Source organism: Drosophila serrata, unplaced genomic scaffold, assembly GCF_035046125.1.
Source record: "Drosophila serrata isolate PLE 108 unplaced genomic scaffold, ASM3504612v1 contig_217, whole genome shotgun sequence".
NCBI lineage: Eukaryota > Metazoa > Arthropoda > Insecta > Diptera > Drosophilidae > Drosophila > Drosophila serrata.
In genome coordinates, this window is record NW_028257115.1 from 23,618 (window position 1) to 43,103 (window position 19,486).

General features: G+C 42.0%; 4 protein-coding genes across 5 annotated transcripts; 1 reads left to right on the forward strand and 3 right to left on the reverse strand.

Annotated features, from left to right (window-relative positions):
- Positions 1-6,400: 6,400 nt before the first annotated feature.
- Positions 6,401-7,114, forward strand: LOC110185316 (uncharacterized). Its single transcript, XM_020954081.2, has one exon. The coding sequence runs from the start codon at positions 6,468-6,470 to the stop codon at positions 6,936-6,938; it is 471 nt and encodes a 156-aa protein (XP_020809740.2). The 5' UTR covers positions 6,401-6,467; the 3' UTR covers positions 6,939-7,114.
- On the reverse strand, positions 7,100-10,297 carry LOC110185320 (glycerophosphocholine phosphodiesterase GPCPD1). Its single transcript, XM_020954086.2, has one exon. It carries the CDS (start codon positions 9,805-9,807, stop codon positions 7,717-7,719), a length of 2,091 nt encoding a protein of 696 aa, XP_020809745.2. The 5' UTR covers positions 9,808-10,297; the 3' UTR covers positions 7,100-7,716.
- Positions 10,298-10,355: 58 nt separating this feature from the next.
- Positions 10,356-11,112, reverse strand: LOC110185319 (uncharacterized). The gene is made up of 3 exons (XM_020954085.2): positions 11,008-11,112; positions 10,891-10,957; positions 10,356-10,830 (listed from the first exon to the last, which is right to left on the reverse strand). The coding sequence occupies exons 1-3, from the start codon at positions 11,110-11,112 to the stop codon at positions 10,511-10,513; spliced, it is 492 nt and encodes a 163-aa protein (XP_020809744.2). The 3' UTR covers positions 10,356-10,510.
- Positions 11,113-11,408: 296 nt separating this feature from the next.
- Positions 11,409-18,593, reverse strand: LOC110185281 (putative glycerophosphocholine phosphodiesterase GPCPD1 homolog 2). 2 transcript variants are annotated; one of them, XM_020954028.2, is made up of 2 exons: positions 17,910-18,593; positions 11,409-14,077 (listed from the first exon to the last, which is right to left on the reverse strand). In XM_020954028.2, exons 1-2 carry the CDS (start codon positions 17,970-17,972, stop codon positions 12,188-12,190), a joined length of 1,953 nt encoding a protein of 650 aa, XP_020809687.2. In that variant the 5' UTR covers positions 17,973-18,593; the 3' UTR covers positions 11,409-12,187. The 2 variants fall into 2 exon arrangements, with proteins under 2 accessions (XP_020809687.2, XP_086685932.1); XM_086829806.1 differs by lacking the exon at positions 17,910-18,593 and adding an exon at positions 16,235-17,235.
- Between the last annotated feature and the right edge of the window lie 893 nt (positions 18,594-19,486).

Genomic DNA, 19,486 nt, shown 5'->3' on the forward strand with positions numbered 1-19,486 from the left:
CTCATCTCGCCTATCAACTTTCAAATTATCAGAACCCACAAATTTATAAAGTTGGACAGAAGAAGGAGCCGAAGGAGGCATAAAGTTTTATGCCTGGCGTCAACTTAATTATTGAATGCCCGTCGCCTTTATTTTTTGTTGTACGCTTTTTTATTTTTTTATCTGTGGATCTGGGAACAGGTGTGCCGAGCCGAGCATTTTGTATATTAAATATCAGGGACTAAGTCGGCAAATGTTTGAGAAATTTTAAATTGAAAAACTTTTGACCAGCACACAAATTAAAAAATAAACCGAGCATAAACTTCTTCTTTTATGCGAGTCCCTGGGAAATGAGCAGTACTGCGAGCGTGGGTGCCTCCAGCGAGGGAAGTCATTAAAAAATAAATCCCTCCGTCAGTTTTAAGAGGCTTCAAGTGCGATTGCCAATATCTATGGCCTGCCACATGAGCTGCCACAGCAACAGCCGCACGGCACAAGTTCAAAAGTCACGTGCTGCACAAATTGATTGCACCGGAAATGCAATCCATGCAAAAAAAAAAAAAGGGAAACATGAAAGGAATCTAACATCGGGATGGAGAAGCTTACATACCCTTACAGTTTGTAATATATTGATTAAATCGGAATCGGTTATACATAAGATTAAAATAATTGCATTTTTAAAGAATGCTTTTTTAACCATAAGTTATTCATGCTGATAAAGAATATATATAATTTATAGGATTGCAAATGACTCCTTCATAGCGTTACAAGCTTCTGACTAAAAGTAAAGTACCCTGCAAAGAGTATTAAAAAACAAACAACTGGCCTTGAATAAAAATAAAAATAAATTAAAAAAAGCAATGAGAAACCAAAACAAATATTTATGAATTACATTTTGCCATTGTGCATTTCAATTGTGGAAGAGCATGCCTATCTTTATCCTCAAACCGCTTAACATTTTGACTTTTGAAATATCGTAAGCTTATTGTAAATCACGCGCAGTGTATGCAAATTTATTTCAATTTATGTCAATCAATGGAGAGCAAATAAATGAGCTTAATTAATTGGCGGCAAAAGTGACAGAGTCTGTTGAAGGGATTTGCTTGTTTTTATTACAACAATTTTAGCGGAAATTGTCACGACTAAAATATATTAATTTGTTGTGCAAAACAATTAACCAGTAAGTGTAAAAACTTGTTCTATTTGGATAGAAATATTATTGTATTTTGTTTTATTATGCTAATTATGATTTAAATTGTATGGAAATGGGAATTACATGTTATAACTTTTAGTAAACATTTAATACATTGTTATTGACATTGACAATCGGAATAAATAAACAATTGTGCAGTACTTTAAGCTTACTTAAATATATTAAATTTAGTTATCAACCTATATTTGGTACCATGTCTTCACCATTTTATTAAAATTTAAAGCCGCACCCTCTCAAACTGATATCCATTAAACAGCCAACCCTTTTAGCCTTACCATTTTAAGCCAACCAATTTCTTGACATTTTATACAGGCTCTCGTTGCTTGTTTAGGATGTCAAACAATTACCATTTTTGCTTGAAAAAGAAAAGCCACAGAATTGGAAATCCCGTCATTACCAGACGCACCTTAAATTTCAGGCTTTAAGTTAACCTTTCCCTCAAAGAGAGGTAAGCTTCACATCAGTAATCATCTGCCTAACCAACTTACATCTTTATTTGGCTTTCAGCAAGGGTCACGTCCAAGTCCCAGTGAACTCTAAACTTTAAGTTTATGGAACCTCCTTTAATTTGGGCAACTGGTCAGTCACTTATTTATATGTCTGGCGCTTGTCCATTTAACTGCTCGGCTTACACCTGTCTTCTGGCCCTCATTTTATGGGCTGCAAATAAAAATTTCATGGCTACAACTCAATTTGGTGTTAAGCAAATGGGAAAGTGTGAAGCGTTTAATGTTAGGCAGCGACTTTGATGTAATCAGGCAGCTGAACCGAAGCAGAAGATACTAGTAATTCAGCGCTGAACTGCCTTGAATTATGCCCAAAAAGGGGAAGTTGGCCACCATAATTTGCCATATAATTTTCCTTATTTAAATTCAACCCACTCGTTTTCATAGTTAAATCACTATTGCACTAAGGGAAATAGTTGTACTTAGACTAGAAATCAAGTTAAAGGATACTTTTGGTATAAGTTGTGATAAGTTTAGAGCTCATACATTAATGAAACTTATATGAGCATTCTGAATATCCAATTTATATATATAAAATTGTACAAATATTATAAATTAAAGGTTTAAAAACCCCTCTCTCAGTGCATTCCGAGAACTTAAGCCCATGATTGCTGCAGTCGCGTCTGCGAGCAAGGCCAAGTTGATGGCGCCCAGTGTTCGTCGCTCGTTGTGTGTTTTCTTCCTTTTCGTTTTTTGGCCAAAAGTATTAAAAAGTTTTATTCTCCGTTCTTTTATTCCTGCCTTGATCTGGGAGGCGTGGGCCAAACTCCCGGGCCAGGCTCATTGCAATGCAGCTTTCCCCCCCATTCATTCGTTAGTTCCATTTCCAATTTTCCATTTTCCCAAAGCCCGGCACTGTTGCTTAACTGGCGCGAAAATGGTGGATTTCAGTTGTATTAATTTTTAAATAGTCTTGTGGCAGTGCAATCGCATATCGGACATGGCCATAGATCCGGAATGCCATGAGTGCTGCCGGCATGTGCCGTGCCCCATATGTTCCATGCGCCATGTGGCAGCTGCTCGCCTTTTGCTGCCGGCTCTTGCCCCCTTTTTTGGACTGAAACTGGCAGAAATTAAAAGCTTTTTGCAAGTGCACCTCCCTTCCGGCGAAAAACAATAGCCATCTGGCATTGGGATAGTGGAAAATATAGCCGAATAAAAGGGCAATCTGATCCCTCTTAAATAAAAGTTATAAGGCAAACATTAAGTTTATGAAACGAGCAAAGAGCCACAGAGAAAGAAAGGAAAGTATAGTAATATTTTTTAGTCGAGAAAGAAATTAAAATATAATTTCATAAACTACAATTCTGTAAATGTAAATATATATTTTAAATTCTTTATAAATTGTATTGTTAATAAAAGTTCTTATAACACATTACTATGTCCTTTTCAAATACTATTTTTTTGTTAACCATCCCGAAAGTTTCCCCACCGATCCCTTGGCATTAGCATAAATCATTCATCAGATCGGCCGTACTTCATGGCGACTAAGCCTCATCACACAATTTATGATTCCCGTTGGGCAGACAAAACGGCCCACACGCTAAGCCGACAACTTGTTGGACCCTTAGGCCACATTCTCGTTCCCACTTATGCCTCCCCCCTTTGATTTGTGGCCAAAAAGCTGGCATTATTAGGGCCTCAAGGTGGGGTAAGGACCTTGGGGCTGCTGGTGTTGCCGGCGATTTGGTGGCCCATTTGTATGCAAGCTCACGAAGCGCGAGAACGAAAAACTTATAGCACAACCGTGTTGTAAGTTTAGTTTAATAGTTGCTCGAGCTGTGCTGAGTTTTGCCAACTCCAGTCGCGTCGCGTTTTAATGCAAATTAAAACGTTGCCGGCGCCAAAAACTTGTCCGTGCTCCATCATTTTTGGCGCGTCAAAGATTAAATTGAGCCAGCAGACGGGATGAGGATCCTAGCATGAGAACCTCCAGCAAAGGGTATATGTATATGGACGCATTAAGTCACTGGCGAAAAATTTAGCAGGTTACCCTTAACGGACTGAGAGGGTCCTGGCAATTTTGTCACCCGGTTTTCGGCACTTTGTAGTCCCCTCAAAACAAAAGGCGTCGAGAGGCAGTTGAGTTGGCTTAAAGGGTCGACACCATAAACCTGATGGCCTTTGTCTGGGGAATAAGCCATTAAAGCCGGCTTAATTAGTCGCACTAAAGCGGTCTAAAAGAGATGGTATTATACTATAACTATACGCATTTATTTAATAATAATTTGGGCTGACTTTAATTGGCATTCATTTCAAAAGCGTTATTAATCTGAATTTATAATCTCACCCACAAGTATTACTTAACTTTGGTTAATACAATTTCTCATATTGTAATCCTCTAATTAGTTTTCAATTTATAATAATGACATAATGTATTTATAATAATATTTTAATAGACAGTGAGTATTTTGTGGCTAATTAAATTTAAATCAATTTTATTTTGTTTGGCTCTTATTTGCTACACTATTTTTTTCAATTTCCACATATGCACACAATTTTGTTTGTTGTATGTTTACATTTTTTCATTTAGCCTCAATCAACTTTTGATTTAAATGCAATAAAACGCTGCGCAAATTCAATTTCCTATTCAATTTCCTCTCTCTCTCACCCTTTTAAATACAATCACATGCAATTCCGCTCATCAATTGAAAAAGTTGTGGGGAAAAAATGTTCTCGCTTCAGGCGTTTTTAATTTTATTTCAATGTGTAAACATTTGAAAAAAAAAATATAAATTTAATGAAAATTTATGAGTTTTTGGTTTAGTTCTGTTAAAAATTAAATTCGATTGAATTATAAAATAGAAAACTACATTCCGGAGTTAAGCTTCCTTTTTGGTTTTAAATAATCCTAAACTACAGAACCCAATTATGAATCTTAAAATCTTATTGTTGCATCCTTTTTGCTTTTTTTGCAGCCCCTTGTCTTTGTCAATATCTACTTGGAATTTCATCTTTGTGGTTATTTTTCCAAAGGGTTATTTGCATTAACCGTCTTTAGCTTTAGCTTTGAATTTGGCTTTGGCTTTGGCTCGACACGGTGGTTTTGTGTGGAAATGCCTTGGCTTTTGTGGCTGCCTGCGGTTTGTCTTCTCACTTTGGCAGCTTCTGTTTCTGTTGTTGTTGTTGTTGCTGTTGCTGTTGCTGTTGCTGCTACTGAGTCTACTGTTCGTGAGCAATTTAATTGAATTATTTGTACTGGCTTGGCTTTCGTCCTGGCATCCGACCCTTCTTCATCTGTGACAGCTGCTCTAATTAGTTGGGCAAAGGCATCGCCATTGCCATCTCCATCTCCATCTCCATCGACAGCGGCACTGACACCGGCAAAGGCGTTTAATTAGCTCGCCTTGACTGGGAAATTGAGGTGAACCGCGGTAGGGTTAAGCAGCTTAGCTAGTCGGCATCCCAAAAAGGATCTACCTAGAGCCATCTATTACGACCGAATTGAATTGCTAACAAGCTAAGCGACGGCGACGACAACAAATGTCATTCATCCGCAATCAGAGCATTTAAATTAATTTCACGTGCCGCCCTCGCCTATATTTTTTGTAGCAGAGCTGTGCCTGTACAATTTAATGATTCAGCGAATCCTGTCGGCATTGTCTAGTCCAGTCCTCCGTATCCTTATCCTTAGCTATTCATCCTGCGTGCCGCCTAAGCTGTCTTGCTGCTATCCCAGAGGAATGTTTCTATTAGAGATGATCTTGACTGTGACTGGAATTCGCGAGGGAAGTAATTGAAAAGTTTTTCAACTTTATACTGAAAATAATAGCAGTTAGATATTATTTGTTTAAAATCCAACTACCACATTATTCAATAATTATTCAGTTATTCAAAAACCAATTTTCATATTCACACTTTATAATATATTCAAAGACTTCAAGCAGTCACGTGGCTAAATCACGGCCAGTCACTTGGCCAATCACTGTCTGAGCTGAATTCGTTTTTTTTTTTTCTAGAATATTTCTTAGCAGCTTGTTATTGAGTTGGCTTGTTAGGCAGCGGCAGCGGCAGCTGTCATTTATCCGAAAAAATCTGCCATAAACACGTCGCACACGTATGCGCCATTTTAAAAATGGCGTCAGCTTCACTTCCGCCAAATGCTGTCGTTGATTCTGTCTGCGTGTGTTTTCTTCTTGTTTCCTTCTCTATTTTCCTGCTGCATTTGAATTCAATTGGATGAGATGCTTATGAAGTCGTTAAGGCCCCCCGCCATACCACACAGCTCCTCCTCTTCGAGATCCTGGTATCTGGTCCTGTGAATCCTGACTGCCGGCAATATTGTCACATCGTCGAAAATAATTGCCGGAAATACAAAAGGAAGGCGGCGCCCTGAAACGAAACCAAATGGAATCGAGGAAGAGAATGAGAGCAATCGGAATGGGAATAGATTTCCAATTTTCTCAGCACCCTGGCACTCGGGGAGGAAGCACCGCAGGGCGTCCTTGTCATTGCGGCTTACGTGGCGTATACTCAACTATAATTAATTACGCCCTTTTGTGACCGCATGGGTGTGGGTAGAATGGGGTTTCGCTGGGATTTCTCCCAATGTTTGGATGCCGGATGCTGGATGCTGGATGCTGGATACCGGATGCTTCCTCCTTGAGTGGCTTCTTTTCAATTTCAATTGTTGGGTCATTGACAGTCCGCCGGATGCCGGGTCGCAGTATAAAAGCAAGCTGGTCGGGCAGGCACAGCCACATTCGTAGACGGTAGCCGGTGCAAGAAAGGAGTACTCGGGATTCCAGTTGTTGGACTCTATTGGTAGAATGGCCCCACTGCATCTGCTGCTCCACTGTGCCACCACTCTGCTGATTGCCAACGCTTTGCTCACTCCCCAGTTGCCGGGCACCGACAGCGATGGCAAATCCAAGGGTGGATTTCCATTTGCCTTGGATGAGGACGTAGACGGTGTGGAGTTGCCCCTGGAGGTGGACCAGGACATGACCGGTGATCAGGCATCGGCCAGGAGTCAGCACTCGATGCCGCCCGCTTGGCTGACCTTTGACCCTGAGCCCGCTCCACCCACCAAGCACCGGAGCAGCCACAAGCCGCAGACCATTATCAAGCACGCGACCAGCAGTGGATTCCACAAGCTCTCGGCCCACGGACACCGATCCTGCCACGTCGAGGTCGTCAAGGAGGTGCAGGGTATCTGCCAGTCGATGCCCATTGGCAGTGCCTGCGTCACCGACGACTACATGGCCGTCTACACCGATGCCAACTGCTCTGCTCAATAAAAAGGCTTATTCTCATTCCGCACTGTTTGATTGATTGATTGTTTGAATGTTCCCGTGTATGTGTGTGTGCGCGAGTCTATATATTTTGAGGGATAATGATTAACACGACTACCTGATGCACGATGCTGAAATGCAGAACTTGTCTAAATAAATCAGTTTAATATTATTTTACATTATCTAGAATATCTTTATTATGAGATCGTTCTTAGTTGAAGTTCCTTTTAGAGAATATTGAGGAGTATTTATATTTTGAAATTATTAAAAACTTTTAAATTTGTTTTAAAAGAATCTCCTACTTAATCATCAAGTTTAATCAAGATTTCTTTATCTATTTCTACAACCAACACAAAAGCTCTGACTAGAAACACTTAATTTAATTTCCAATTACAAATTGAAGGAAATAAATATTTTTACCCCTGAAAACTGGTTCAGTTTTTCTAGATATTGATCTTAATTTTAAATATTTTTTAAACTGGCTTCTTTAACTAGTTTTAATATTAAATTGTCGCTAAAAATGTTACTATTATCAATAAATTGTTCTATATTTTCATTCATACCCTTGCAAGGTATTATAATTTTAGTCAGAAGCTTAAAAGGCAAACTGCAAGGGTATATTAACTTCGGCTGTCCAAAGTTAGTTTCTTTTTTTTATCATATTATTATTACGACTTTATCATTATTTTAGCCAAGTAATTTCTACGGTCTCCTCTCATCATATTTTATAAATTTCTTAGTATTATCCCTATATATTCATTATATATTATTAATTTATATTACACTATCTCAACTTTGGCCATATAGTTGGCTTTGCAGGCTTCACGCCTGGAATTGTGGTTGAGTTTCCACTTGCCACGCACTGTGCTCCAAACAATTCTAGCAGCTGGGGAGCTCGAAAGAAGGCGGATCTCTTCCAGGCGGATGGACCCACTCGATCCATGTGATCGTAGATGAGCCCGGTAACATCCAGAGCTCGGAATTGCTCAAGAAGATGGACATCTTGGAGATCGTTGCCCCACAAAAAGAGCACTTGTTGCAGGTCCAATCCCAGTTCGACCAATTTATGTTTGTTTTGAAAGTTCTCCACATGCAGGGCTGTACCGAGGATCTCGGTAGACTGGGCAAAATTCACGGCCTGCTGGTAGCTCTGTGTCCTTAGATCCATATATGGATCCCAGATATTTGATTTGCCTGTGCTCATCAGGATCACGGGAAAGACGTGCTGCTTGAGCCGCAGCATGGTGCATATATCTGCATCGAAGCTGGCAAAGATTAGGGGACGTCCACATCCATAATGAATCGTTATCTGTATAATCTTGTCCACATAGTTGTTTTTATTCAGACTCTGAGTGGACTCTAGCACTCCCGAGGCCATTAGCTGTGGCCACTTGATCTCCACTAGGAGTCCCAGAGTTTTCGGCAGATCCTCATAGACCTCTGAGAGCTTAGGGAATATCCTTTGGGCCTGACTCCGATCCCTTACATTGAGGTGAGTGTACTCCTTGACGGTCCAGCGTTTCAGTATGAATACTCGACTCGCCTTGAGTTCTGAGTAGGTGAGTTCCCTTATAAGCACAAATCGCAGATCGAAGCGATCTCTTATAACTCGATCCCTCTCTGAGGTGTAGAATCCAAAACCATGCCACACAATTGGCACATAATCCTTGGTCAGCTGCACATCCAGCTGAACCATGTCGCCCTTGGCCTGCTCCACTGCCAGGAAACTTTCGATTGTGTTCTCCGTGAGACTGGTTGATGATTGAAAGTAACTAGCTCCTAGTCCCCGATAGCCTATGTCCAGTGTGGGCCAATTATCCGGCCAGTAGTGATGGAAACTCGTTCGTAGATTTCCTGCCTCCACTTTGGGCATGGGTTGGACCACCAAATAGGGCAGGGTAACTTCCCCTATGGCCACGTTCTGAAGACTCGCAAAGATGGGGAGTTGGAGAATGCCACGACTGCCCTTAATCTGCTCGGGAAATATGTAGGCCTCACCCACGGACAACTTGACTTCCCTGGTCCCTTGATATATATTCAGGCGAAAGGCATTGTAGGTGTCCAACGATTGGTATATGCGAAAGATCACAATGGAACCGGGAATGTATCTCACTCCCGGTTGGCTTTGAACTCGAAATGATGAGTGATTGTAGGCGTATCTGGAGACCTCTATGCGGGTGTCGTCCATCACATTGAGAGGCGTCAAAGTCAGTCGATACTTGGCACTAGATGGAATGCCAGATATCACAAAGTGATCCTGCCACACAAACTTCAGCTCGATGACGTACTCGTGCTGCAGCCAACCGCGTTCCAGGTGAAAGCCACCACCAACGGACGTGGGATAGGCCTCGCCGTAAATGTCCACACCAGGAGAGCGATACATCTCGTAGGTCTGCAGCATCCGGGCCACCTTCTGACCCTCCCAGCTCCTCAAAATACGCTTTCCCTGGGCATTTTTAGAGTAGACCAAGTACCGGTAATAGAATCTCTGACTGGCGCATATCCACAACCGCAGGTACCACTTGGACCGAGCCTTGTCCTGCTCCTTGAGTGGAATGGCCTTGTCCAACTGCCAGGAGCCCAGAGCGGGATGATCACCGCTCACAGCCACATACTCATCGGCGGCCAAGTGGATGCTGTGACCCAACTCCAGGCTAAAGACCCGAAACAATGGAACACAGATGAAGCTGCGACCCGAGATCTGGCCAGCGGGCTGCTGCTCATCGTCGAAGATCTTGAAGGCCTGCAGCTTCTCCGGCCCAAACACAAACGTCTCATTCACGAAGGTCCCGCCGCACAATAGCAGAAGCTGCAGCTGAACATAGACTATGCTAATTGATTTTAACACATTCAACCGCTCGCGAGACCGATACATTTTTCCTCATTCCACAAAGCCAACACCACCATCTTCGCGCCACCGAAACAAGTTTTCTCTTTCGGCCAAAAAAATATATAAATCGAACCCAGAAGCCAAGAGATCCAAGAAAGCGAAAACGAAAATGAAAACGATGAGCAAACGCGGCGCGGATCGTATCGGATCGAATCCGGAGGCAACTTGACCCGACGATGACAAACAACCGAATGAAAGAATTTCTTAAAGCTCACCTCCGTTTTGTTTTCGTCGAAATTGGAGTCCGGAATCGGATGCCGCAGCTGATGAGATGCGATCGCAGATCGAAGATACCCTCCCTCTTGACTTATTGGCCTGCAGCTTGCTAATTGAGTTGATATTCCCGCTTGGGTTCTAGCGATGACAGCGTGATCGGGCTTAAGGTTTTGGGAGTTAATTAAAACATGATCGAGATATTATCGTTTTATCATAAAAACGAGGAATTTTAATTGGGTGACTACCTTTCACTGCATAAATTATCTCATTCCCGCTGCTTAAGCACCCATCTCTGGGTTTATTTAAATTACTCATAATTTTTGAGATGACATCGGTTTCTTTTATTACTCTATAGAGCATTTCAGGGTCGGTCTTTGGAGGCATTCGCATATTTTTACCAAATTTGGCATATGTAAATTTTCGTGGTAAAGAAAGTTTGGAGAGCGATGGGTGAGAGAGAAGAAAGAGTGGCTCAGATATTGGGATTCTGTGCCAAGGGCTTGACATAATGCGGATTGTACTGGAGATAATTGTAGCTGGACAAGTGCCAGGTCTGCAAGGGACCATGTTTCTCATTCTTGCAGTTTTCTGACTTTTTGATAATTACAAACTGATCTCTTGAGAGATGAACACTCTGCAGGTAGGCATCAATCTCATGGAGCGTATTCTCTGAGGGCTCATTATCCCGGGTATAAATGGCCATTTGGGGACGCATCCAGGGCAAACTGCAATGGAGTTCCACAGCGTAGCTGGTGTAGTCTGTCTGGGTGATCCTGGTCCAATAGGGATCCACTAGAAAGAAGAGTTAAGTATTAAGAAATTTCAAGAAAGTAATGCCCATCTTTTACTTACAATTTTCGAAGTAACACATGGGGATCTTCTCCGGATATGTCCCATAGACATACCAGCCGCCTTTAATCTGAAAATAAAATCAAATCCTGTCGTCTCTGTGGGATATTTAACTCTCACCTTCTCCGGGTCCAAGTTGAATTCCTCGTAAAGGCATTTCCAGGCAAGGGATGTGGACAGCAGCAGCAACATCCATGAAACCAGGAGACATTCGCACTTGGCCATTTCCCAGTTAAGATGCAAATGAGTTGCTCTCTAATTGACCATAAAGCGAACGGGCTTTAGGCCTGACTTACAGCCAAACCTTTTTTATGGCCCACTCTCCGCTTTTTTTTTTTTTTTGTTTATGGGTTGTCGTGTTTTGTGTGTTTGTGGGCTCAGAGCATTTTCATGGCTGCTTTTTTACATTCGTCACGGGGCCATCAAATGTAAGCGGATCGAATTTTACATACAACTTTGGACATGGCACCCAGAGAATTTCTTTTTCTTTCTTTTTTCTCAGACTAAAACACGTCATTCGATTGGTTTTGCTGTTGTTGAAAATATTATGAAAATATTTTGTGTGACTTTATTTTTATACGATCTTTTTTTCAATCACTTTTGCTTTTGCTTTTGTGTGCTTATCGTTGTTATTATTGATTGATTTTAAATATGGATAAAAATATCAAATGGCTGGTTAGTTTTCGATAGATATTTATAGTTTTGATCCATAAAGAAAAAGACATTTAAACACACGATTGAAATCAAGTTTACAACATTTATATATATAAAATATTTCTCTAATTTGTATAAAACTAGTTGCTCTTGCACAAATCGCAAGAGAGTGTGTTACATAGTTCACATAAAATCATTTTAAATGTGTATTTCCCCGTGGTGTGTGTTGATTAGTTTTCGTGTAGTTAAGATTGTATTAGCTTATTAGTATTTTTTTCTTATTTTTTTCTTGAGGTATAGATAGATTATTAGCAGGTAATGTAGGTGTATGTGTTTTTGTAATTTTCAGCTCATCGCTTTCTTCACATTGTCTTTTTTCTGGTGCTACTTAATTTCTTGTGGGGGATTTTTTTGCATTTCTAATTATGCCAAATGATGGCTGCTTTATTTATGGGTTTCTGTTTCGGTTTCCGTTTGAAATTAGAAATTGTTCAACAAAATCACTTTAAAGCTTCTCACACGTTTCTCTTTCTTCCCAGTTGTGGGGTTTAAATAAATATACAAACTAACTTTACAAGCTTAACGATTATAATTATGGCTTAGATTTACCCGCCCGTTTCACGTATATCTTATTTTGTTTTGCATTTTAAATCCGGCATTGGGCTGCAAACTCAGCCATCAGGGCTGGTGATTTGAAGAAGGCATCCTGCTTTGCCGGTGGCATGTAGAGATCGCTGCGATCGTAGCACGTGGCTGTGGCCCCGATTCGGGTGAAATACTGCACTCGCTCCTTGGAATTACAGTCGTCACCCCAGATCACAGCAATCTGTCCAAGATCCTTGGCCTTTTGCAGCATCTCCGGCGCGTTGTCGCCGAGGAAATCCTCGGCATGCGGTGCTGTGCCAGCCAACTCGAAGGCCTGGGCATTGTTAACGGCCGCCATGAAGTTGCGCGTTCGCAGATCCAGGAAGGGCTGCCACTTCTTCGTCTCGCCCTGGGTAAGGAACATGACCGGGAAGATGTTCTGCTTGAAGCGCAACATCGTACACATATCGGCATCGAAGCTGGAAAAGATTATGGGCCTGCCACAACCGTGCTGGATCACCTGATGGAGTACTTTATCGGCAAAGAAGTTCTTGTCGATGGTCTGCTCTGCCTCAGATCCTCCGCCCTGTCGACGCTGCGGCCACTTGATCTCCACATCAATGCCCAGGGACTTGGGCAGCTGGACGAGCACCTCCACTAGCGTTGGGAAGATCCGATGCTCGGGCCGGGGCTCAGCGTTGTGGGAGGGATACTCCACCACTTTGCCTGCGATCACAGAGAAGATGCGCAGTCGCTTCAGGAGACTATAGTTGATGTCCTTAATCAGCACGTATTCCAGTTGGTCCGGCCGGCTGATCTGTTTGCCGGGCGGAGCAGTGCGTAGTCCAAAGTCGTGATAGATCACGGGCACACCGTCGGCCGTCAAGTGGACATCCAACTCGATCATATCCGCATGATGTTCGTGGGCACTCAGGAAGGAGGCAATGGTGTTCTCCCTCTCAGCTGGGGCATCCGCAATGTAACTCTTGCCATTGCCACGATGACCCACGTCCAGACTGGGCCAACTCTTGGGCCAGTAGTGGGCATAGGTGGTTTTGAAGTCCAACGGGGAATAGCGATACGGCTGCACAACCACATATGGGAGCCTTAGCCTGGCCAGAGTCTCCTCGGCATCCTTGGCCGACTTGATGGGAAGGTGAAGTAGTCCTTCGCTGCCCGTCAGATCGGCGCTAAGCAGGTTGGCGCTGCCCAGAAGCTCGTTGCTCATGCTATAGCACTCCAGGCGGAAATGCTGCTGCATCATTCTCTCCAGCGGCAGGGTGATGTGGAAGATGATGATATCCCCCTTGGTGTACGGCACCCCGAAGGTGGGCTGCTGGTCCAGCTGGCTCTTGCCATACTCCTGCTTTGTGTACTCCACCTGAAGGCCGGCGGTCTGCTCTACGGGCACAATCTTCAGCTGCACATGCTGCGGGTCAAAGGTCTCAATGTCGTGGACCTGGAACATCTTCTCGCCGTTGAACTTGAGCTGCAAGATCACCTCGTGGTTGAGCCAGCCGCGATGCACTTGCGGCTTCAGATCGGCATTATCGGCAGTGATGCCGAACACATCCAACTGGCTGCACTGCAGCTCCGAGCAGGGTCCCAAAGACCTGGGCTTGAAGTGCGTCTCCCAGCGACGGATTTGCTTGTAGCCGGAACGATCCTCCACGTAGACAAAGAAACGATACTCCAGCTGCCGGCATGATTGCATCGGCACCGTGGCCTGCCAGTTGAGCTCATCCAGTGATTCCAGCGGCACACTCCTCGACAGCTGCCACTCGCCCAGAGCCTTGGCATCACCGGTCAAGCCCAGACGCTCCTCGGGTCTCAGCGGCACCTCCAGACGCACATTGAACTCCCGCAAAGTGGGCTTGCAGGCGGCGGCGGCGGACTCCAGCTCATTGCCCGTTCCATAGACGAGGGCGGCTCCATCCGCAAAGGCGGCACACTGCAAGGACAACAAGGCAACAGCCAGGAATATTAGTACAGTGCGAGACATGGCCCTGGCTTGGTTCCGCAGTGGAGGCCAGACACCGACTGAAAGCGTCGCAGCCGGAGCTGATCGTTATTAAATAGACTCGCGTTGACTTCCCTGCTGCGCCAGCGCGACTAATCTCGTTGACCCCTTGCGGATTCGGATTTGGATTCGTATTCGGTTTCGCCCTGATAAAGTTTCTCTAGGCGTTGCCAGTGCACGCCCCCCCCACACACCCGGCTAGCCCGGTTCCCTCCGATCTGCTGGTTCCCCTCCTTATAGCTCCCGATTTCTCAAATTAGAATTAAAAACAGGTTCGCGCGATAAGCACGCGTTTAAAGACGCGTCCGTGCTCGTGAATCTCGGAGGCGCAAACAAGATCACGTGTTGGACCAAGACTCGACTAAAGATCAGTGCTTCGATTATCAGCTCGACAGCGAACCATTAAAAATGAATGTGAATATATGAATATATATATAGGAGCCCCGCCCAGCTCTGCGAGTAATCGTTCTATTTGCCCGCTGAGCTCAGTTGAACTGACGTCCAGTAATTTGTTTTATTTTTGAGTAATTTCGCTGAGACTGCCTTCGAAACACTATATATAGTATATACTAATAAACAGTTGTTCTTAATTTATTTGCGTAATATTTGCACTGAGAACACAATCATATATAACAGCTTATGCCAAATAGATAACCCCGGAAGTGAATTATAAATATAGCTACTTCTTTCCTTATAAATCATGTTATTTGTTGTTCCAAAACAAGGTCAACAAAATATTTATAAATTTTGTGAACTAAAAAAAAGGGGTTCTTGATAACTTTTGGAAAAAGAATAACCAGAAAGGAAGCTATATTCGGGAACTATCGGAAAATTTGTAGAAAAAAAAATGATAACTTTTATAGTTTATATGTTATATTATTATCTAACTTTATTCAATCTTTGACCATTAATTAACTATGATCAGTAAGTATGATGCATGATCACTTAGTAACTATGATCAGTAAGTATCTATGACCTAAGTATGTATGATCAGTTACTAACTTTAAACACTCATAAACAATGACTTGCAACTTTGTAACACAACACATCCCCGAGACTTGGCCGGCAGCAGTCACTTCGTTCCAGGGATGTTAGAACTAGTTGAGAATCATATGCACAGTGTGCGAAATTAACTATGAGCACTAAGTAACTCTGATCAGTAACAATCAATGAACATAAAGTAACTAAAATCAGTAAATAACTATGATCAAGAATTAACTATGAGCAGTAAGTAACTCTGAACAGTATGTATATGACCAGTAATTAACTATGATCAGTAAGTATCAATGACTAGTAAGTAACTATGATCAGTAAGTATCTATGACCTAAGTATGTATGATCAGTTACTAACTTTAAACACTCATAAACAATGACTTGCAACTTTTGAAACACAACACATCCCCGAGACTTGGCCGGCAGCAGTCACTTCGTTCCGGGGATGTTAGAACTAGTTGAGAATCATAAGCACAGTGTGTGAGATTTGTTTTGGAACGAATTTAAGCTATTTCAATGAAACTATGGAGTTATTCGTCAAAATAATTTTACTAGTATATAAGTAGGAGCATGACGGATCGGTGGACTATATATATACATATATATAGCTGACATAGGAACAATCGGAAATTTTTAAGAAAAAATATTATAACTTTTCCAGTTTTCAAAAGATTTTCATCCAATTTGATATATAGCCATTATATATTAATCTTGAATTTTATGTAAAATGTTATGGAAATCGGTTTACTATATCATATAGTTTTCATACAAACGATCGTTAAAAATAGAGGAAAATGCAAAACAATGAATGTAAAATATAAAATGTTTAGGTGGATAAATTTGTTTAAAATTTTTGTTTTCTGTTGGAGATCGCTGGAAAGATTCGCCTGTTTATGCTGATCAAGAATATATATGGTTTATAGGGTCGGAAATGACTTCTTCAAACCGTTTTAAACGTCTGACTACACTGTATTTAACATTTTCAAAATATTTAAACAACTCAGATTCCTGCACGATCTATTTTTTTCAAAAAGCACTACAAAACTATGCAATTAATAGCACGCGTTTAAAACCGCTAGATATCGAGCAGTTTACCTTTGAACGAAACGCTAGCAAGTCGCTGGCAGACGACTGCAGGTGTAAAGATCGCTGGTACCGCTGCCATTTCAGGTGCTTCCGATCGCTGATGATGCAATGACTGCTGATGGCTCTGCAACTGCCGACGAGCCCCTGACAACCGGGCGCTAAACACTGCCGCAATGGCCAGAGTTTATAGTATAAGGAGAGCGAACCCATATAATTTAATAACCACAAAAATTTAATAACGAAACAAATTGGCACGTGTTGACGGAGCTCACTAGATTTATGCGTTCTAGGCGGAGGAGAGCAACAGTCTTAGCAATAGTCTCCTCCTCCGCCGCCGCCGCCGACGCCTTGGCAACATTTCAAATTGCAATTGGGAAAAGTCGCGTGTTGTTGCCATCTTCGCCTACTCAAAACTACTGTGCGATTTGCTATTTATTATAGTTTTCTTCTGGGTGTGTGTGTGTGTGTGTGGTATAAGCTTTTCCGCCTTTATTTTATTTTCGACTGACTTGCGTCAGCCGGTGCGTTTGTTGTGCGATTTCCTAGCGATTCCACGTTCTTGGCACAATTAGCATAGCCTTGTGATTTTCTGCGGGGGAGGAAACTATCCATTTGAATTGATCTAAAATCGCGCCTCAACATGGAAAAGCTTTTGTTTGAATTTTATTGTTAACCGAATTTGGTTTTTAAACTAAATATTTCTCAACTCTATGCTAATTTCTCTGTGCTATATGGAGCTTTGCCTCGATTTCGAAATATTTGTCACGTTTTTTCAACGCAGGCGCTCTTTTTATTGGCTCTCTCTCTTGCCGCCTCGCCCATATGTTTTTTGTTTTGGGAAATTTCAGACTCAAAAAGCTTTGGCTTTAGTTTTTTTGTGGGTGTTACTTCTTGGCATGGGTTTTATTTATAGTAAAAGCTCGCATACATCTGGCTTCGTGGCCGTAGCTAAGGGGCTCTACCTCCACTTGTTATCAGTCAAAATAAGGTGTAATATCAGGTATCATATATTGGCCAGGTATTGTTTGCTTGTTTATGGCACACTCTTTAGTAGCTAATAAGCTGAAATCTAATCGAAAACATGAGCCACTTGAGCTGTACCTCTTGAAAGCTTAACCCTCTGAAAAACAACCTTAAACCGAAGTGATTGAGTCACGTGAGTCGGGGTAGAACCCCCCTCTTTTTGCAACATGTGGCATTTGCTTGGGGAATAGCTTATACATATATTAAAAAAGAATAAATGAGTACAGGTTGAGTACTTGCTTTTCTAGGTAATGACATCATTAACAGAAAGAAAACAACCTACTTCAACTGAAATAACTTCTAAATAAATCAATTTCTAAATGGCTAGAAAATAAATCTTCTTAGTAAAACATTTGCTTTATAGTTACCCTGCCCACTTGACTATTTTTTCCCCCAGCTGGCAATTATTTCTGTGCCCAATAACTAAAATATTTTAATAATATATTTGTACATGTACTCCTTGACTTTTGCCCCCTCGCTCTAGTATTGATTTTTGTCATATACCCACAGAAATTGCATAAACAAAAACGTCGCAGAAGACACGCTAATGTACGACCTTCAGACACCCCGAAAATGTCAAAACCCATAGACACTGGGCTCATTACAACAGTCATAAGATTCCGCATTGTATATATGAATTCGATTTTCAAAGGGTAATTACATTTTGCATGTGCTCATCCGGACTCTGGGCCTCCATGGGGGTCAGCAGCATGGGTACTGACATTTTGGTTGATGATTCTTCGGCTTCTTTGTTTAGAGCACAAGGGAGAGTTTGGGTTTCAGTTAGGAGGTTGTTGTTGATTTTTTTTGGTGTCAGAGAACGAAGAAAATTCAACTTTTATCACAGTTAATTTATATAGTTTGCACTATGCGGCGTATGCGCAATATTTTAGTCTCTCAGGCTAGGCAAGCATTTTGTACTTGTTTGGTTTTTTGCCTTTCTATGTTTTATATTATTTTGTTTGCTTGATTATGTTTTGGAATCCTTGGAGGGGGAGGGCTGATGAACTCCTTGGGTAACTAGGACACTGTGGACGGTCCGTCGTCACAACTCGACGTTGCAGTCGCAACTGTTTCAGGCGCTTTTGTTGTGCGCGCAATTTAAACGATTTCTTTTTATCGAAATGAGTCGCCCGGCGAGCTTTTTTGCCACACTCTGCCCGTTTTCTTTGTGCGCGAGACAGAGACGTAGGAATAATATCCGACGACGTCGATTTGTTTTGGTTTTCAGTCCGCTGGCGGTACAGTTGCGGCTTGGGCTTTTATTCAAAATGCTGTTGGCCTCTACCAACGGGCAACGAAACACACAAACAAAAATAATCATAAAAAAATAAATAAATAAAAACGGAAAACAGAGAAACACACAGCAGATAATACAGAAAACATGGAGATTAATCGAATTAGCAATGCCCTCGATCGACAGGAGAGGAAAGCGAACTGCCGATTAATCAGCGGAAAATAATTAGCAAGAACCGAGATTCATCAATATCATTTTCTAGGTTTTAACTGCCTTTAAGGCATAGAATTACGGTGGTTATAAGGTGTTAAATAAATTTATATGAGGGTATATAAATTATAGAATTATGCTTGCTGTTGCAGTGCAGGAAACAGTATTCCAGATTGCAAAATTTATAGCCCTTATAAGCAGATAATATTTATATACTTTATAAGGCTATTAAAGAAGCATAATAAAGAAATTTAGGAAAGTAGGGGATTACAAATGAACACCGTTTTGTGATATTTAGAAACTATTTTACAAGAAGATTTGTTATTAAAATCAATCAAGTTTGGTAAGATATTGCAGTTATATCTATTAAATACCCTTAACTACCTGCATACCAATTTTCCCATCTCAAACTCAAATAATGCCCTAGTTACAGAAAGATGATCACTCTGTACCAATCCCCTTTTTTCAGGGTATGCCCAACTAAATTAAACTCCTCTAACGCTCTGTGTAGATGGCGTGGCTCGGGCGAAACACGCAATCGAAAAGCTCCCCAAGTCGATGACAACACGAGAGATTCATGGGGAACGGAGCAAACCTCAGCCCCAGACCGAGGCGAGGCCCATCCCCTGACCCGCTGTGTCCCCACTGTGGCCACGAGGTTCGCATTTGCTCCGCAGCGAAAACGTGTTGGTCGTGTGCAGCTGTCGGCAGCAGCGATGTGGCGCACGTGAAAAGTTTTTTTTTGCATCTTTTTCTTTAGTCTGTTTATGTGGGGCGTAGTCGTAGCCGGG

What these genes read in the sequence shown, in the direction of transcription:
- LOC110185316 (XM_020954081.2), top strand. Translation starts at nt 6,468, where the DNA reads ATGGCCCCACTGCATCTGCTGCTCCACTGTGCCACCACTCTGCTGATT.
- LOC110185320 (XM_020954086.2), bottom strand. Translation starts at nt 9,807, where the DNA reads ATGTATCGGTCTCGCGAGCGGTTGAATGTGTTAAAATCAATTAGCATA.
- LOC110185319 (XM_020954085.2), bottom strand. Translation starts at nt 11,112, where the DNA reads ATGGCCAAGTGCGAATGTCTCCTGGTTTCATGGATGTTGCTGCTGCTG. An exon ending in TCAACTTGGACCCGGAGAAG is followed by an intron (nt 10,958 to 11,007) that starts GTGAGAGTTAAA and finishes TTTTATTTTCAG; the next exon opens with ATTAAAGGCGGCTGGTATGT. An exon ending in CATGTGTTACTTCGAAAATT is followed by an intron (nt 10,831 to 10,890) that starts GTAAGTAAAAGA and finishes TCTTCTTTCTAG; the next exon opens with TGGATCCCTATTGGACCAGG.
- LOC110185281 (XM_086829806.1), bottom strand. Translation starts at nt 16,435, where the DNA reads ATGGGTTCGCTCTCCTTATACTATAAACTCTGGCCATTGCGGCAGTGT. An exon ending in TGCTAGCGTTTCGTTCAAAG is followed by an intron (nt 14,078 to 16,234) that starts GTAAACTGCTCG and finishes TTGTCCTTGCAG; the next exon opens with TGTGCCGCCTTTGCGGATGG.